Genomic DNA, 19,032 nt, shown 5'->3' with positions numbered 1-19,032 from the left:
GGCGGGGCTGTGATATGGCTCTGAGAGCATAAAAACAACAATTCAAAACAAAACAAAACATGAATTTTATGGCTGTCACTTTGAGGGTTAGCATATCTCCTGTATTAAAACAAACAAGCAAAAATGAACTCCAGTGAAGAAAACACCCCGTGTGAGTGAGTGTGTTGTGTGTGCGTGTGAGTGAGTGTGAGTGTCTAGGTGAAGCTGGGGCGGTCACGCCTGCTGACAGTGGCTGTCTTTGAGTGTGGTTCTCACGGTCCTCAGTTATGCTGCGCTGAGTTTAATTTTTTTCATCAGCTTCTTATTTCCTCGTCTACTTATTTAATTGGGGGACACAAGAAGTGCCCCCTTTTTATTACTAAAGATATGCTCTCATTTCTGTATTTTCAAATGGGGCTGCAGAAGATGCAGGATTTGAGTTCCTCTTCTCCGTGTTGGTTCTCCTTCCTGAGCTCGCCTTCATTCACACATGTGCACACACACACACGCTCACACGCATGTGCACACGCACACGCTCATATATGCAGTTCTTGTTCCGTGTCTGCCTCTCGACACTGACGGCCTCTGTGGCTCTCCCCCGCGGCCCTCCTGTCCGCTGCTCGCCAGCCTCCTGTACTTGCATGACGGGTAGGCTCCTGAAGCCTAAGGCACAGCGGGTGCTCATCCTGGCACCTCCGGCCCGGCCTTTGCTCCTCCCGCAGGCTCCCCTCGCAGCAGACCTTGGTGTCTCGTCCCCGGGTGGGCGGAGGGAGAAGCCCTCCCCGGGTGGGCGGAGGGAGAAGCCGCGTGTGTTGTCGCCCTGGGCTTTTCTCCTTCTTCCGGAGCGCAGCGTTCAGTCCTGCGGCCGTCCTGCGAGCTTCGCTTTCAGAGTGCGGCCAGCAGCTGACGGTGTGTCCCTCCGCCCACCGCAGCCATGCTGGCCCCCAGTCCCAGCCCTCCACCGCCCTTTCTCGTGTCGTCACGGGGCCAGTGGCCCATCTGGGCCCCATTCTCGCTTCTCTAATGACGGCTTTCTACTTTGTCACTAACATGTCAGCGAGGCCATACTCCTGTGCTCAGAGTCCTCCTTGTCTCACTCAGATTTCTACATCAGCCGACAGCAGCGACAGCAGTGAGCTGCGGCACACTGTGGCCTCAGGGCCTTGGCCTGTGCTATGCTCGCTCCCACCCACAGCCACACCCATGGATGGCCGCTGTGCCCTCCCTGCTCTGCCAGCAGCTCTGATGGCACCTCCTCTGGGAAGCCTTCCCGGACCTGTCTCTGTCACCTTGTCTTCTTGCCCTGCTTTAGTTTTTGTAACAGCTCCTTTATGTTTTTTTTTGTTGTTTTTTTTTTTGTTTTTTTGAGGAGAGACAGACAGACAGGAAGGGAGAGAGATGAGAAGCATCAACTTGTAGTTGCATCCCTTTAGTTGCTCATTGATTGCTTTCTCACATGTGCCTTGACTGGAGGGCCCCAGTTGAACCAGTGACCCATTGCTTAAGCCAGCAACATTTGGGTTCAAGCTGGTGACCCCACACTCAAGCCGCATGAGCCCACACTCAAGCTGGCGACCTCAGGGTTCTGAACCTGGGACCTCAGCGTCCCACATCGATGCTCTATCCTGGTCAGGCTCATAAGAGCTCTTAATACCATCTCATGTTCCACTTGAATTAATTGGTGATCGCTTATCTCCACCCTCTCCCAGCTATAATGTTTCTCGTGAGAAACATTAGATTTGTTGAGTGCTGGATCCTGTAAGACAGCGCCTGGCATACAGAAGGCGCTCAGCAATCTGAGAGAAGTAAATGACTACTTAGGCCTGAGGGGCGCGCGTGTGTGTGCATGTGTGTGTGTGCGTGTGTGTGCGCGCACGTATGTGTGTGCGTGTGTGTGCGCGCGCGTGCGTGTGTGTGCATGTGTGCTAGTGTGTGTGTGTGTGTGCGTGTGTGTGTGTGTGCGTGTGTGCATGCGCGCCGTTTGCCCCCGTTCATAATCCTGGGAACTTCAGCCCCCGCTGTGTTGGAGAGTTGACTCCTCCAGCCTTCAGATTCTCTTCATATGCTTTTGTAACTTGTTCCTGTCACTGTTTTCCTCGATGCTTAGTTTAATCTGATTTTAACTGTCACAGAAAAGCAAAAAAGGGTGATTGTGCAGGAATGAGTCTGCCAAATGGAACATAAAACAATTCTGGGACAAATAAACGTTTGACAGGCCCTTATCATTTGTGCAGAATGCGTGTGGACGGAGTTGTCGGGGATCCCAGATGCGAGTGTATCCCCAGGACCACATGCTTTCCTCCACCAAATAGACGGAGGGAAGCCTCGCTCCAGTTTCTAGCGAGCATCATGGACTTTCTGTGAGACTCATTACATCTGCCCTTCATTTTCTTCCCAGTGTAACCAGTTGGTATTTTGATGGGGTTACTTTCTGCCCCACAAACCTGAAATTTCTACTGTTTGCACATCCACAGTGGATGGTGGGTTAGATTCACCCACTAGGTTGCATTTTTTTTCTCCCTATAAACCACATAACATGATTCTGTGTTTTGACTCGGTTTATTTACAGAGTGTTACAGTTCATAGGTCTCTATAGTTATTCATGTTTATTAAGAAGTGTGAATTTTTGCCTGGCCTGTGGTGGCACAGTAGATCAAGTGTCGGCCTAGAACACTGAAGTCGCGGGTTCGAAACCCTAGGCTTGCCTGGTCAAGGCACATATGGGAGTTGATGCTTCTTGCCCCTTCTCTCTCTCTCTTCTCTCTAAAATGAATAATAAGTAAAAAAAAAATTAAAAAAAAATAAAAAGTGTGAATTTTCAATCCATGAAAGTCAAGTGCCTACTACTATACAACATCTCGTGGTAGAGTAGAAAAGCTTTGACCTAAACAGTGTTTAAGGCTAAAACTAGAAGTATTTCTAAGATGCAGGCGTGTCTGGGGTCCAGCCCTGGCCTCTCAGTCCAGCATCTCCTCGAGCTTTGGGCCTCCCGTTCCAGGGCTGCCCCTCGGGGTCTGCGGGTCTCTAGTCGCTGTGGACAGTGGTCTTTTCAATCTTGACCCACAATCTATACTGCCTTTTTTATTTTTATTTTTTAGGTGAGAGGAAGGGGGGATAGTGAGGCAGACTCCCACATGCATCTGGCAACCCCATCTTGGGCTAGTGCTTGAGTACAGAGATATTTTTAGTGCCTGAGGCTGACTCCCTCAGACCAACCGAGGAATCTTCCACGCCTGGGGCCACTTTCAAACCAGCCAGAGCCACTGGCTGTGGAGAGGAAGAGGAGAGAAAGGGGAGAGGGACAGGGGAGAAGCAAATGGTCAGTTTCTCTGTGTGCCCTGACCGAGAATCGAACCTATGACCTCCACCCGCCAGCTGACGCTCTACCACTGAGTCACTGGCCAGGGACCCATATTGCCTTTCTTTTCATGTCTTTTTTTAGTCTGTTTTACATCTGTAACAGTTCTTCTGCTTAAAGAGAACAGAGCAGTTGTTTTGTAGACTGTCCCTTGGTTTGCGTTTGTCAGTTCCTCGTCATTAGATTCAGGTGACGACGCCCTTTTTGCTAGGAATGCCGGGAAGCAGTGCTGGAGGAGTCTCAGTAGATCGTGTCCCGTGGTCTCTGGTCTCCATACTGGTGGTGACATTGTGATCATTTAAGTGAGGTGGTGCCTCCCAGATCTCTCCACAGCAAAGTTGCTATTTTATCTTTCTAACTAATAAGTAACTGAGCTACATAAGTATCCGGTTCATCCCCTGACATGTGTTTTTGAAATGCAGGAGTAGCATACTATCCATCCTATATGAAATCACATGCTTTGGAATATCTTGGTTTACTGTGGGCCTGCTGCCCCTGAGAGCCTCCCCCTTTCCGCCTGTCCTCAGCGCCTTCAGCTTCTGTAAGCAAGGTGAGCGGGCGGTGCGTGTGGAAGCACTGGGCTGCGCAGACGTAGCTACAATGTAGTGAGTTTCACTCTCCCCCCAAACAGTACAGCCAGGCAACTGCACACGTATCTATGGGTTGAGTTGGATTCCAGTGCATACATTTCAGAAGATTAACTTGCAGTCGTAGGTTCCGTGTTCTGGCTTTAATCATGGAAAGGATCACTCCGCACATTTGGGGCAAGATTAACTGTCGGTGTCACCCTTTTCTGGTGTTGGTTTTATGATTGGGTTGTTTTGGTGATTGTTCTTAGGATTTGTGAAGTTTTTATTTTATTATGTATATATACATATATATAGATATATATATAGATATGTATGTATGTATATGGATATGTATGTATATATATTATTCTTTGTAATAGGAACATGTTTCATTTTCAGTTCCCATACTAGAGCACGGCTGTTTGATTTTACTGAAGAGAGTTTCTCCTGAAGTTAAGTGGGCTGACTGCAACAAGAGGTGTGTAAGTTCTTGAAACGTAGCGACACAGAATGCTCACTGTCACTGTGTAGCTCAGAGGGGTTGCCGCCCGGGGAGCTGGCAGTCGGCAGACACACCGCAGCGTGTCCCAGCAGTGCAGGGCGGGGTCCAGGCTGAGGGGTGAGGTTTTGTGTAATGTCAAGGAGGGTAAAGAAATATTTGACTTGGGTGAATTCTAACACCAGGGCAGAGATTTTAAAATAGAAGTGAATTAGGGAAGTGTGCAGGAAGAAGCTGTAGTTTTTAGACCTTGTGGGACCTAAAAAAAAAAAACCCACTCAGGAACTTGGTGAGAGAGATTCTTTGTTCACAGATGAGGAGGCTGGTGTGTGGATGGTGTGTGGAACCTCGCCATCTAGTCTCTGAGGCCTGTTCAGATATTGAGCTGGTCTGGGGGTGGGGAGAGGCAGAATGCAGCTGTTAGCCCTTCCTTCCTTCCCCGACCTTTGGAAGGCTGGGATATAGGCCCTAGGGCTAAGAGTGAGATAAATAAACTGCAATGGGCGTCCCAGGGAACTTGGGAAGTCCAGGGAGAGACCCACAGGAGCAGTGACCAGTGACGTCCGAGTAGCTTGGAAGAAGAGCCATTTCTTCCCAGGAGGAGAGCGTTGGGGGTGTTGTGCTAGGAGAGGCATTTCTGTCAGGACAGAATTGGGGTCATCAGGTAGTCTGACCAGGAGTGGAGCTGCCAGGACCCCCCAGCTCAGGCATCAGTGACCCGTGGGCGGCCACAGGAGGCTGTGGCTCCGGTGGGATGTGCGAGTTCTGGGCGCTGACAACGGGGGCCGCAGGGAGCCTCTTAGGACCACTGGTGTTTCAGTAGGCCCTCAGTTTCTTGTCTGAAATGAGGGTGGGTGACGGGCCCTGTTAAGTATGAAATGAGTCAGTACTTGTGAAGTGTTCACAGCTGCCTGGCCCACCGTAAACGGCCCGTGACTGGAGACTGTTAACAGCACGCTCGCGTCCCCACCGGGGCCACTGTCCCGGCCAGCCAGCTCTTCCCGTTCTGTGCACTGCGTCGGGAGCCTGGTAGACGTGCTCTGTAGCCATCAGCAGAGCCTCGCAGCGTGCGTTTTATTTTGTTTCCTGTGTGAGAGACTCGAGCCTTGGACTCGAGCCTTGGACTTGGGCTTGGACTTGGGCTTGGACTTGAGGTGGCTGGCCGGCACAGGGAGGTGGACTCCCTCGGGGCTGTTTGCTCTTTCCTGCCAGTGACGTGTTTGCTGGGCTGTGTGCGTGTGGTGGGCCCGGGCCCCTGGAGGCAGAAGCATTGCTCGCTGCGGCTGCGGGATGTGGGGGCTGTAGGTGGGCCTGGAGGTCAGGACTCTGGTTCTCAGGAGGACCGGGGAAGGCAGAGTGCCACGCAGGCCCGGGGGCCGGATACCTGAGCAAACGGGAAGGATGAAATTGTTTATAAGGGGAGCAGCCCGAATTCTGGTTGGAACTGTTGGGTCCTCAATCTGGTGAGGAGTGACAAGATGTATCGTGGGTGTGAGGTCTCATTTGGGCGACCCAGAGAGATCAGAAGAAGTTAAAATGCTTCCTGGTTCCACTGCCCGGGACCCGGTCTGCTCACCCGTGTACCCCGGGGTTTCGCTGGGTTGGCGGTTAGAGTTGGACGAGAGCCTTCTTGGTTGATTGTAGTCTTGGAAGCACTGTCCTTATCTATCCCCTCCCTGCCCCGCCCCCCAATACAAAGAAACAGCTACCCTTCCTGCACCACGGGTAGTTAATTTGCGACATATTCACTGAGCCATTTGGACTGCAAAAATAAACCCTGCTGAACACACCATTGACAGTCTGGGCTCTTATCTGAGCCAACCAGCTACTTTCAGTTTGGGTCCTAGCTTTTTTTGATTCCAGGCACAAGTGAAGATTGCCACCACTTGTATCTCATTTGTTGTAAAACATGTCTGCCTTGCATGCCATAGAAATAACTCTGAAGATTGGACGGAGTGCTTGTCTAAGTGTAATTTAAATTCATGCTTTACCTAGGCAGGAAAATTGGGTTTTAATTGAGGGGGTAACTGGCTGTCTGTTAAAGAGCATTCTCCATCAAGAAGGGAACAGGGACCGTGGGTGAGTGGGCCCGCAGCTGTCCCGACCCCAGCCGCTTTCCCTCGGAAGTGTTGGCATTCACGGAGCCACGCCCGAAACCGCGGTAGCATGGGCGACGGCTAACTACTGACGTTCTTCTGTAAAAATAGGCTTTCTTTTATCAGCCGTGATAAATCATAACCCGTTCTAGAAAAAGGCTGAGTCAATGCTAAACGCATTTTTCTTTAATTATCAATCTTCACAGTGAGAATTGCTGTAATTGCACCTTTACTGTGGGAAAAATGAGTTTCTCTATTTTTTAAAAAACTTCTCTTTGGTCATTGTTACGGGTCCGTGAGTTTTTATTGATTCGGTATTCTACGTTAAGTGACACGTGTTGTTCGTTTTGGTGCACATTGTCCCAAACAGAGGTGGCCAGTGGGAGACACGGCAGGCTCTCCTGTGTCCTTTCGCTGTGACACTGTTTACCTGGCGTCTGTTTGCTGCTTGGCACAGGAGGGTGGCCAGGCGCCCCTTGCACGATTTCTGCCTCAGGTCCTCAGTCGGCCATCTCTCTAGGGACCCTGCTTCTTCTGGTGTCTTGACAGCCAGATCTGGATGCCGAAAGCGCCATTGCTCTCAGGGTGCACGGCACCTTGTCCTGTCAGTGGGCGGGTGGAGACTCACACTGCATGTGTGCCCGTGCATGTGGGAGTTTATAATCCTGTTATTATTCATTTCCTTTGAATTATTGGGGTGACATTGGTTGGCAAACCCACACAAATTTCAAGTGTACAACTCAGTCAAACATCACCGGCATACTACACTGTGTGCCCATTGTCCCAAGCAAAGTCTCCGCCTCCATCTTCACTGCCTTTGCCCACCTCCACCTCCCCTCACCCCGTTCCCGCTGGCTCTCACCACACTGTTGTGTGTATGTGTATGTTGTGTGTGTGTGTGTGTGTGTGTGTGTGTGCGCACGCGCTTAATCCCTTCACCTTTTCACCCAGCCCTCCACCCCCTCCCATCCGACAGCTGTCAGTCTGTTCTCTGTGTCTATGAGTCTATTTCTATTTTGTCTGCTACTTTATTTTGTTCATTAGATTCCATATATAAGTGAGAACACCCATCATGTACTTGTTTTTCTCTGACTGGCCTGTTTCACTTAGCATGATACTCTCCAGGTTTATCCGTGCTGTTGCAAAGATAAGATTTTCTTTTTCCCTCCCTTTCTTCTATGGCCAAATACTATTCCATTGTGTAAATGTACCACAGTTTTTTTTTGTTTTGTTTTGTTTACCCACTCATCCACTGATGGGCACTTGATCTATTTCCAGATCTTGGCTACTGTAAATACCACTTCAGTGAACATGGGGTGATTATATTCTTTTGAATTAGTGTTTTGAGTTTCTTCAAATATATTCCCAGAAGTGAAAATTAAAAAACTTTTTTTTTAATTTATTGAGGAAACTCCATACTGTTTTTCACAGTGGCTGCACCAGTCTGCATTCCCACCAATAGTACACAAGGATTCCCTTTTCTCCACATCCATGCCAACACTTGTTTGTTGATTTGTTGATAGCCATTCTGACATGGCTCTATTAGAGCCAGCTGGCCCGGGCACTGAGGACGGCTCCATGGCCTCTGCCTCAGGTGCTAAAGTGGCTCCGGTTGCAGCGGAGCAACACCTCAGATGGGCAGAGCATCACCCCCTGGTGGGCATGCGGGGTGGATCCCGGTCAGAGCGCATGCGGGAGTCTGTTTCTGCCTCCCCACTTCTCACTAAATAAAAAGAAACATCATTCAGACCTCATTCATCATGGAATTAAATGCCCATGCAAAGTGTAAAAAGAAAATGTTAATTTATTTTGCTGTGCCAGGGCCCGGAGCTTTCTGCGGCGGCCTGCGTAGCAGGAGCAGGAAGAGGGGTGTGCTGTGAAGTGCCCGCTGTCACGATTCAGGCAGCGGCCTGCAGGCAGGGTCTCCTCCGATCTGGCCCTCGTGCCTGCACCTCCAGCAGGTCCCGGGTGAGGGTGGTCCTGGCCTTTGTGCCCAGGGCTCAGGAGAGCACCGGGGCGTGTCCTCGGTAGGGCTGCGGTCGCAGGCCTGCTGTCTGGCTAGACGAGTTAGTGTCTTTCTCTGGCTTCCCTCTCCCTGGGCAGTACCACCCACGGCATGGTCTCCGATGGGGACGGCGGTGGGGACTTGTCCTAAGGGGTTCATGAAAGGTACCAGTGTCATATTTGTCAAAATAATGTCCCCGTTATTCATGCTGGGAATATCTCACCATGGGCAAGCCTCACTTGGGTTTCTGCAGAAGCTGGAAAGACCGAGAACCTTCCTGGAGGACAGCATGGTGGTGATCTCAAACCGCTGACAAGGTCTGGGGCCCCTGCGGCCGGGCTTGGTGTGGGCCCCTCCACGAGGAGGAAGCCCCCAGGCTGTCCTTGTGCCAGGAAGCTGGTCGTGTGACTGACGTGTGGAAAAGAAATTCTTGTTCAAGGGGCTAAAATTGGATTCTGTGGTTGCCCAGAGCCTGGCCGTCAGAGGCATGGATGGGGTTGATAGGGAGAAAGACACCTAGAAACAAACCCCCTGATGAGCGGTGAGCGTTGTCTACACTGGAGCGGAACAGGAACTGGGGACTCGACAGCAAGAGGGGGGGGAGACCAAGGAGAGTCAAATACTCTTCTCCTCAGGCCTCAGACGCCGCCGGGGCCTGCAGGCAGGGCGGGGCAGTAAGGAGTGGCCGCTCTGCGGGGGGCACAAGCCCCTCTGCCCCTGCCAGCCCCCACCCCCCGTGTCAGCTCTTCTTGCCCGCTCTCTGCCTGAGATTGCCACCCTGGCCACTCTGGTCTCTGTTTACCTTGAAATCCTCACGCGTGAACTGTCACAATCGTGCGGTTATCTGTACATCCCGAAGAGTGGCACTTGTCCTTTCGGGGGCGTGTGTTTCCTCTCCTCCCTCGGCTGTGTCATTCACCCTGTGAACTGAAGGCCCTGTGGTCAGCTCCTGACCTCTCTCAGGCTCCTGCCCTGGCTTTCACCCTTCCCTCGAGCTGGAGAGGGAGAGACGGGCTCGGCCAGACGTCTCCCTTAGCCACCTGCGTGCTCCACCTGGACAGACTCACCTGTGCTCCTTACCGGCCTTCCTGGGTGTGGCCGGTGAGACCCTGCCTTGCCCGCCTTCCCTCCGTGGGCCGCTGCCCGCCAGCCCTCTCAGTGATGCAGCTTTGCTTCCTCCTGGCACACATCACAGCTCTCAGAACGTTACATATCACTTCATTCTCAAAACAGCCCTGTAGGCCAAGTACACTTACCAGCCTGTTTATAGACAAGCAGCTGAGGCACCCGGGGGCAGAACGAGCTGCCCAGGACCCCACAGCTGGCTGGCACCTGGCGTGGGACAGGACTCGGGCCGCTGGCTGGGGCTCCTGTGGTCTTCACCACCAAGCCAGCGGCGTGCGCCCGGGCTCAGGAGGGGGCGGGGCGCCCCATGAGCGCACAGTGACGTTCTTCCCTGCAGAGTAAAGCTGCCTGCCCCTGGGACCGTGTCTGCTGGACATGTCCACTGAACCTGCTAGGAAACGGTCCCCACACCACGGCCTCACCCTGACCCTTCTTCCGGCCGTGGGACCCGTGTGTCCACCTGTTTGCCGTGACTGTGCAGTACCCCACGTTCAGGGGATCAACTCCGAGCTCAGGACCAGGAAGCCGACGTTCGCGTGCTGGGTCGTCTCCGTGTCGACCCTGGTTGTGACATTATGTGCTGCGGTTTTACAAGATGGTAGCCTTTGGGAAAAGTCAGTCAAAAGTTGGTCAGAGGTATGTGGGATCTCTCTGTGCTGTTCTCTACAATGGCATGGGTCTCTGTAATTATCTCCAAATAAGAAGCTTAGTTAGAACAAAAAGCTAATGAAACCTGACGTAGTGGAGGCAGCCGGTTTGGCCTCCTTCCTCCCCCGTGTGCTGCCTCTGTCCCACCTCGCAGTGCACGGCCCACGGACCCGGGAGTGCCCAGCCCTCCGTTTCCTCCTCTTCAGAACCAGGACGGGTCTGTTCCGCCCGCTCCTCTTCTGTTCCCGCCTCCGTGGGCTCGCCGCTGCACGGGGCAGCCTCCTTGTCATTTGTCTCCCAGACAGCTTTCCCCAGAGTCTGAATTTACATACCTGATTTCTTTGCCTAAAATCCTTTTGTGGCTTGTAACCATTTGTGATTAAAAAGACCAAACACCATAGCTTGTCATTGCCTGTGTTTGTCTTCAGGCATCTGGTTATAAAAGCAGGTTTCTAGACCCCTTGCCAGCTACCGGGTTGAAACCTCTGAGTCGTAGCGCCCTCTGGTGACCATTGTGCATACTAGCGTCTGAGGACCTCCGGCCCTGGCCGCCTCCCTAGCCTCACTGGGGACCCTTTCCCCCGCTCTGCTCTGCCTTCCTCCCTGCTGGCTGCATTGTCTGTGGACCTCCTTGGTACCAGCCCTCAAGACGGGGCTGAAATGCCCCCCTTGCTTCCTCTCGGGGTCCCATGATGAGTCAAAGCACTAATCACATTGCTGGCAGTGTCTGTGTCCCTGTGTGCCTCCTCCGCTCAGGGACGCACGGCCCCAGCTGGGGACTGCTCTCTCCTCAGCTGTGAGCCCCAAGCCCCAGGAGAGCACTGGCCCCACAGTAGGCATTTAATGCTTGGTGCTGAATACCCATGGTTAGGCTGTCTTGAGTGGTCACCGGGTGATAGATCTCCAAGTAACAGTCACTAGAGTCATCGCTCAATAAGTAAAACCAGAGAGGTGGCCAGTTCAGAGTAACGCGGCTACTGGTCCGCACAGAAACAGACACTCAGTATTCGCCAGTAAACTCCAGCGTTCTCCAGGCTGTCCTGTGTTAGAGAGTCTTTTTTCTTTTAAGCATTAAAAAAATGCTTCGGTCATTTATTTATGCCACCACATTCTCACCGGTGCCAGCAGCTGTCAACACCTTCCCTGGACAGGCTGGTCTTACTAAGTGACCACTCAGCAGAAGACGCGCTGGCCAGTGGGCTGACCGTGGTCTCCGTGCACGGAGGCGGCAGTTGCAGTTTGGGCTGTTCTGTGTCCAGGCTGCTGGTCAGCCTCCTGACCACCCCTGCCCTTCCCCCAGGGCGCAGTGGCTGGATGGGGGATTTCGGGTTTTCATAGAATACAACTGATGAACTTCCAAAGTCTTTTATTATGGACATCTCAAACACAGACACGTGTGGAGGATTGTAATCAGGTCCGCTGACCCTTCGCCTGGTTTAACCGTGAGCTCCTAGCCACGCGTGTTTCTACCCTTCACACTCCTCCCTGCTCCCCGGCCCCTCAGAGGCCTGTGGTGTACAGTGAATTACTGTTGGTCAGTGTGGAATGGCCTGTTACTTCATGAAGTGCAAATGCTTTCTTACCAGTGGTAAAGTATTTTAAGGAAACATTTTTTTAAAATGTTGTAACAGCTTACAAAGATATAATCCGCCTGCTTTAAAATTCATTTAAAATGTACAATTAAGTGGTTTTTAGTGTGCTTAGAGTTGTGAAACCATCACCATATTTTAAAAAATTTTCATCACCTTTACAAGAAATCTTGTAGGCTCTGGTCAGGTGGCTCAGTGGATAAAGCATCGTCCTGGCCCGTCGAGGTCGTGGGTACAATTCCCAGTCAGAGCACATGTGAGAAGCAATAAATGAGTACACAACTTAGTGAGACAACTAAGTGGAACAGGGAATTGATGCTTCTCTCTCTCCTTCCCCCTCCCCCTTTTTCTCCCCTCCCCCTCTCTCCCCTCCCCCTTTCTCCCTGCCCCCTCTCTCACCTCCCCCCTCCCTCCATCGCTTCCTCCTGCTTCTCCTTCCTTGCCCCCCCCCAATCAGTGGAAAAATTAATCTTATAGCCATTAGCAGTTTCTCTTCACTTCTAGGCAGTGTAAATAGCATTATAGATTTGCCTTGGACATTTCATATAAATGGAGTCATAAAACATTTGGTTCTTTGAAACTGGCTTCTTTCGTTGGCACAATGTCTCCAATGTTCAACCATGTTGTAGAATGTCAGTCTGCATGGTGTCCATGGTGTGCACGTGACGCATTTTATCTGTCCATTCGTCAGTGGATTGCTTTCACCTTTTGGCTGTTATGACATATGCTGCTACAAATATTTGTTTACAGCAGGGGTCCCCAAACATTTTACACAGGGGGCCAGTTCACTGTCCCTCAGACCGTTGGAGGGCCAGACTATAAAAAAAAACTATGAATAAATCCCTATGCACACTGCACATATCTTATTTTAAAGTAAAAAAACAAAACGGGAACAAATACAATATTTAAAATAAAGAACAAGTAAATTTAAATCAACAAACTGACCAGTATTTCAATGGGAACTATGCTCCTCTCACTGACCACCAATGAAAGAGGTGCCCCTTCCGGAAGTGCAGCGGGGGCCGGATAAATGACCTCAGGGGGCCGCATGCGGCCCGCGGGGCCGTAGTTTGGGGACCCCTGGTTTACAGGTTTGTGTGTGACTGTGTGTTTTCATTTTCCTTGGTATGTAACTAGTTGTGGGATTGGTGGGTTCTATGGTAACTCTGTTTAATCTTTTGAGGAACTGCCAACCTTTTCCACAGTGGCTACGTAGTGTAATTTCTCCCAGCAGTGACTGAGAAATTCTCATTTGTATGCGTTCACCAACACTTGTTATTATCTGTCTTTCTGTTTATAGCTGTCCTACTGGTATCCCGTTGTGGTTTTGCTTTGCATTTTCCTAATGACTAACGAGATTGAGCATCTTTTCATGTGCTTATTGGCCATTTGTATATCTTCTTTGGAGAAATGTCCGTTCAGACCCTTTGCCCATTTAAAAAATTGGGTTATTTTGGTGTTCATTATTTATCATAGATCTGAGTCCCTTATTAAATATATGACTTGCAAATATTTTCTTTCAATTAACAGATTGGCTTTTTTCTTTGTTGATGGTATCCTTTGATAAAGAAAACATTTTAACAACAAGAATGTGAGGAAAGTAGTAGAAAACCTTTCAGGTATTCTTACTGAGTGTTCAGAATGGCATGTTACATGGATTGCGATTTTCTCTCCCGTTCAGTCTGCACCAGAGCCAGGCTGGGTAAATCCTCTGAATCCTGCAGCTTTGTGCAGCAGGCTGTTCTCACCGTGCAGAGGCGGGGACCTTTTGTTGTGGTGGTGCAGCCTTAGAAGGAATCTCCCCTGGTGGCTTTGAGACAGGTTTTCTTGAGGAGGGCGTCATCTTTGACTTAACGTGCTGGAGCAAATGGGTCTACAGAAAGGTGTGTGTGTCAGTCTCTGGACGTGGTGGGAGCTGTTAAAAAAAATGATCACTGTTCTATTTATTTTACAGAGCGGGTTCCCCACTGGCTTTGATATCAGGAAAAAAATGTAGCTAGGGAAATGAACCTTCATACTGTGTGTGTGTGTGTGTGTGTGTGTGTGTATGTATTTACTGCAAGTTTATTAAAAAAATAATTGGAAGTTCAGTATTTGCATGGGCCTTTGTAACACACTGATTAATAGGTGCTTCGGGTTGAGTTGGTATAATAAACACAGTGTATTAGAGAGAGAGTTTGGCATATTCCCTGTAGGGTGTTTGAAGCCTTCAAGGTATATATGCAGCCTGACTAGGCGGTGGCGCAGTGGATAAAGCATCAGACCCCGACGTCGCCACCTTGAGTGCAGGCTCATCTGGTTTGAGCAAAAGCTCACCAGCTTGGACCCAAGGTCGCTGGCTCGAGCAAGGGGTTACTCGGTTTGCTGAAGGCCCGCGGTCAAGGCACATATGAGAAAGCAATCAATGAACAACTAAGGTGTTGCAACACGCAATGAAAAGCTAATGATTGATGCTTCTCATCTCTCCTTTCCTGTCTATCCCTCTCTCTGACTCTCTCTGTTTCTGAAAAAAAAACAAAAAAAAAACACACCAAAAAACATAAAAAAAAAAGGTATATATGCAATGATGAATTTAAACTGGAAAGCAGAGATGTTTGTATGTAGACTTGAGAGGCAGAATGATTGGGAGGAACTTGATTTAGTTTTTTGGGAGAACCTTGGGGTGCATTGATTCAAGTCAGTACTTGATGGTTGACTATGTGAGGCATAGTTTTGTGGGGATGAAAGAGAGACATAGAGGAAATTCTATTTTTTTTTTCTTTATTTTTCTTTATTGATTTTAGGGAGAGAGAGAGAGAGGAAAATCAGGAACATCGATCTATTCCTGTATGTTCCCTGACCGGGGATCGAACGGGCAACCTCTATGTCAGGCGTCCCCAAACTACGGCCTATGGACTGCATGCGGCCCCCTGAGGCCATTTATCCGGCCCCCCGCCACACTTCCGGAAGGGGCACCTCTTTCATTGGTGGTCAGTCAGAGGAGCACTGTATGTGGCGGCCCTCCAACGGTCTGAGGGACAGTGAACTGGCCCCCTGTGTAAAAAGTTTGGGGACCTCTGCTTTATGCTTTGGGATGATGCTCTAACCAACCGAGCTATCTGGCCAGGGCAGGAAATCCTAATCTATCAGAGACAAGAGAGAGAGATGCCCGCTAGGTGGTAGGGTGGTCTCCAGGGACTAGAGAAGGCTCCATGTCGGATGTGACATTGAATTCTTACACGTGAACGCAGGTGCGTAGGGAAGGTATCGTGGGTGGAGGCTGCATCGTGGGCCTGAGTCAGAAAGGACCGTGAGCTAGTGGAGTGTGTAGTGCTCGGTGGCAGAGTTTTACAGGACTCGGATTCCTAGCTAAGGAGGTTGGCCTTACTGCATCAAGGGTTGCTGACCTGTGGAAGGGTTTGGAACCAGAAAGGTGACATTGTTGTGGCAGCCCTCCCTCAGGCCATTATGTTTGTGTTGGCAGCTCAGGTCTGGCAGAGGCTGGGACTGACGTCATCGACGGCGAGCGCTGTCCTCTGTCCTCTGCCAGCGAGGGCCTGGCCTTTAGTTTTCTTTCTAAACCCTTTTCATCCTGATGATGACGACAGCCAGCGACCAGCTTATTGATCAGTTTCTGCATTACGTCCTGGGTGCCAGGTGACTCGTGCTTACAGTCGCTTGGATGGTGTGCGTATTGATCCCTGCGGTAGAGCTGAGGGGGGTGAGACTCAGCAGAGTTGGGCGCGTCCTCCAGGTCGCGGGGCTCAGTGACAGAGATGTGGGTTCAGGGCCATCCTGTTGCCGGTTCACTCTCCCAGTTCCGCTAACGCGGCCTCTCTTGCCCCTCCGTTGATGGGGCGCTGGGGGCACCTTCTCCGTGAGCGTGAGCCTTGCTGCGTTTGGGGGCTCTGTGTTTGCCCCCAGGGTGGGTGTCCTCCCCGCTGAGCTTCCAGTCCCCTTACTGATACCACAGGGATCAGTATCGCAGGCCCAGAATGCAACCAGCACTCCTCTGCGCCCCTCCCCCACCCGTTATGCGTCTGTGCTTTGTGTCTTCACGTACCAGAGTGGGCGTCCCACACCTGGGCTAGCCGCATAACCACGGGGAAGCCTACGGTGCCTGGATGTGGATGATGGTTGGTCGAGCTGCACGACCTCGTTTGGGGGTCTCGGCGGTCACAGAGAAGGGGTGGCGGCTGCGGGGTGCCTGGGTGCCGGGAGAGCCTTCTCCAAAGGACCGGGCATGCTCGGCAGCCCTGACCCCTCTCGCAGTGACACCCGAGCCCAGGCACTGCCTGGTAACCCGGTGTCGCCGACCCGAAACCCTCCTGCGCGCCCAGGGACGACGCGTGGCCCCTTCCTTCCAGGCGCTGGGGTTCGGAACCACCCCGTTTCCAGGGTCGCCTCCTTGGCCTCTTGCTGCATCTTTCTCCCTTTGAATCCCACCCGCCACCCGTCTTCCCTGTGCGCCTGACGCATTCCCGTTTTCTTTTGCCTCCGGGAACTGGGTCCCCCACTGGAGACCAGTTAAGCCTGCACCCGCCGGTGGGCTGGAGCGCTGGCCTTGGCGGAAGCTCCGAGGGAGCTGGATTTTACGTTCAGGGCTGAGACAGCCGCCCGTCCTCCCCCGGCCCCTCCCCCGGCCCCTCCCCCGGCCCCTCCCCCGTGCTCCCTCTTGGCTGCCATGCTCAGTAAGCGCGCAGGGCCAGCGAGTCCTCGTACTTGTCAGGAGCTCGGCGCTATGGACATCTGTTATCTTTGTTTTAGGTTTCTAGTGAAACTTTTGTGTGCATCCTAATTTGTTTATACTAGTGCACTCTGGACTGTCTTATGTCTCAGACCTCTGAATCTGTCTGCTTGATCTGAACACTTAATGTTGCCTGAATACACTTAAAATTAAAATACACTACTAAGGGCTGCGTTTGAATTCTGTGCCAAGCCTGGCCTGTGGTGGTGCAGTGGATAAAGCGTCAACCTGGAATGCTGAGGTTGCCGGTTCAAAACCCTGCAGTTGTCCGGTCAAGGCACATATGGCAGTTGATGCTTCCTACTCCTTCCCCCTTCTCTCTCTCTTTCTCTCTCTCTCTTCTCTAAAATAAATAAAATTCTTAAAAATATATTAAAAATAAAGAATTCCATGTCAGTTCCAAAAGGAGTTGAAATTGTGGACTGTTATACTCAGCAAGTTTATTTTGTTTTAAAGGCATGCATATGTTAATGTATATAACATTCAAGCACAGAAAGGAAGCTGTATATTGAAATATTGAATCATTCTGAGATGGGATTCTAGCTCTTACTCTGTTTTTACACTTGCACCGTACACTTTCTACAGCGACCATATACATTTTCTATATTAAAAAGTAAAACCTGAAAAAGAAAATATACTGTTGACAAAGTTAGGGGTGTGTTATTTTTAGCCTTTAAAAAAAAAGATTTTATTTATTTATTTTATAAATATAGGAGAGAGATAGAGGGAGAAGGGGGGAGGAGCAGGAAGCATCAACTCCCATATGTGCCTTGACCAGGCAAGCCCGGGGTTTCGAACCGGTGACCTCAGTCAGCATTTCACGTTGATGCTGTATCCGCTGCGCCACCACAGGTCAGGCTATTTTTAGTATTCAGTGGGAATACTGAGACGAGTACCCTACTGAGAGTGAGCTACTAACAAGGCTTGGCCCACGGAAGCTAGGATTTGGATCATTGTTATTTTATTTATTTTTTTGCTTATTAAAGCTAAGCTAAACCCATCTCGTCTGATAGCTGGCATTTTGCTTTGTTGAACAAGTGAGTGTCATGAGACCCGGGGCCCCAGAGGGTTGCTGGCATCGAGGGTCTACTCTCTTTAGTCAGCACGGCTCCAGGTGCCACTGTCAGGGAATTTCATGGTATTCACCACAGGAATACCCAGGCGCTCGTCTCGGACGTGCTGAGGGTCCGTGCTCTATTTTGTCAGCGCGGCTCCCGTGACAACAAGGCAGGAGAACACACTGGCGAGGCTGCGGGAGACGGCATTGGTGTGGAACTGTTTCAGCTGGATACTTTCTTGGGAAGCGCTCTTTGGCGAATCCTTGGGGAAGTTTGCCTGGTGAGCGTGCAGTTATGTTTCTATCCACGGAATGGGCTGCAGTCGGCGTCTCATCCCTCGTGGTTGCCAGAGGCAACGTGCTGATTTAATCTGTGCCCCTGTGGCGGACATTTTTGAATAATTTCATTGATTTTTTTGTTTTTATGCTACTTTCTCTATATCCGTCACAGTTCCCTGCCTTTCGTTCTGCCCGCTGTTGCTGACGGCATTTCGAGGCATCCTGTGTGGGTTGAGGATGGTGGGATGATCGAAGGTCCTGGTGGTTGTCTGAGAAGACAGCCATGCTTGGCTCGTGTCCCTGGCTGGTGCTGGGGGTTGTGCAGGTCCCGATGCTGTCACGGGCCAGCCCTCTCACAGACCCACCAAGACAGAACAGATCTTAATTAGGAATGTCTGAGACTTGGCTTGGACCCTGAGAGACGTACCGTGTGAGGGCTGCACTCGGGGCTTTTGGATTCTCTGGGTGTAGACTTGACGTCGCCTGGACGCTTACCGCATTATTTCCTGCCCGAGCCTTTGATATTTTTGCGACACTGACTATGGTTTAACACAGAGGGTCCCCGATGCACCAAATTGAATCTGAGCGTAGCTGTCTTCTCCCAGATAAGGGGCCTTTTCCACTGGTCAGCTGGCTGGACCCGTGCCGGCGTGGGGGGCAGGTGGGTACGCTGGTGTGTGTCACCTCAGGGCTTCGGGCGGGGTGTGCCTTTCTGAACAGCTCACGTGCAAAAGCCATTTTCATGTCACGGGTGTTTGTTTTGTAAGCACATCCTTAAGATGATCAGAAAGCAGGGGAGGAAATGTTAATTCTTACACCATTTTCTTTTTTAAATGCAGAGTGGACACAGATATCTACCAGGTACCTTCGAGAGCAGCTGGCCAAGATTTCCGACTTCTACCACCTGGCGTCCAGCACGGGTGAGGGCCCGGTGCCCGTGCCCCCGGATGTGGAGCAGGCCATGCGGCAGTGGGAGTACAACGAGAGGCTGGCCTTCCACATGTTCCAGGTGACCGTCCCCAGGCAGCGGCTGCCAGCGGCCTTCTGGGGGCGAGCAAATTCCTTCTGTTTCTTTTCTGGGGGGTTCAAGTGGCTCTTTCTA

At 51.0% G+C, this 19,032-nt stretch overlaps 1 protein-coding gene across 1 annotated transcript in view; it reads left to right on the top strand.

The window, feature by feature from the left end:
* MED12L (mediator complex subunit 12L) overlaps positions 1–19,032 on the top strand; it is a 363,243-nt gene that overhangs the window by 48,699 nt on the left and 295,512 nt on the right. The window contains exon 7 of the mRNA XM_066347273.1: positions 18,770–18,939. Within this exon, the coding sequence (XP_066203370.1) occupies positions 18,770–18,939 (170 nt within the window). The remainder of the gene's footprint in view (positions 1–18,769; positions 18,940–19,032) is intronic.

Source organism: Saccopteryx leptura, chromosome 8 (genome assembly GCF_036850995.1).
Source record: "Saccopteryx leptura isolate mSacLep1 chromosome 8, mSacLep1_pri_phased_curated, whole genome shotgun sequence".
In the NCBI taxonomy this organism is placed as follows: domain Eukaryota; kingdom Metazoa; phylum Chordata; class Mammalia; order Chiroptera; family Emballonuridae; genus Saccopteryx; species Saccopteryx leptura.
This window is presented reverse-complemented; position numbering and strand designations above follow the sequence as displayed.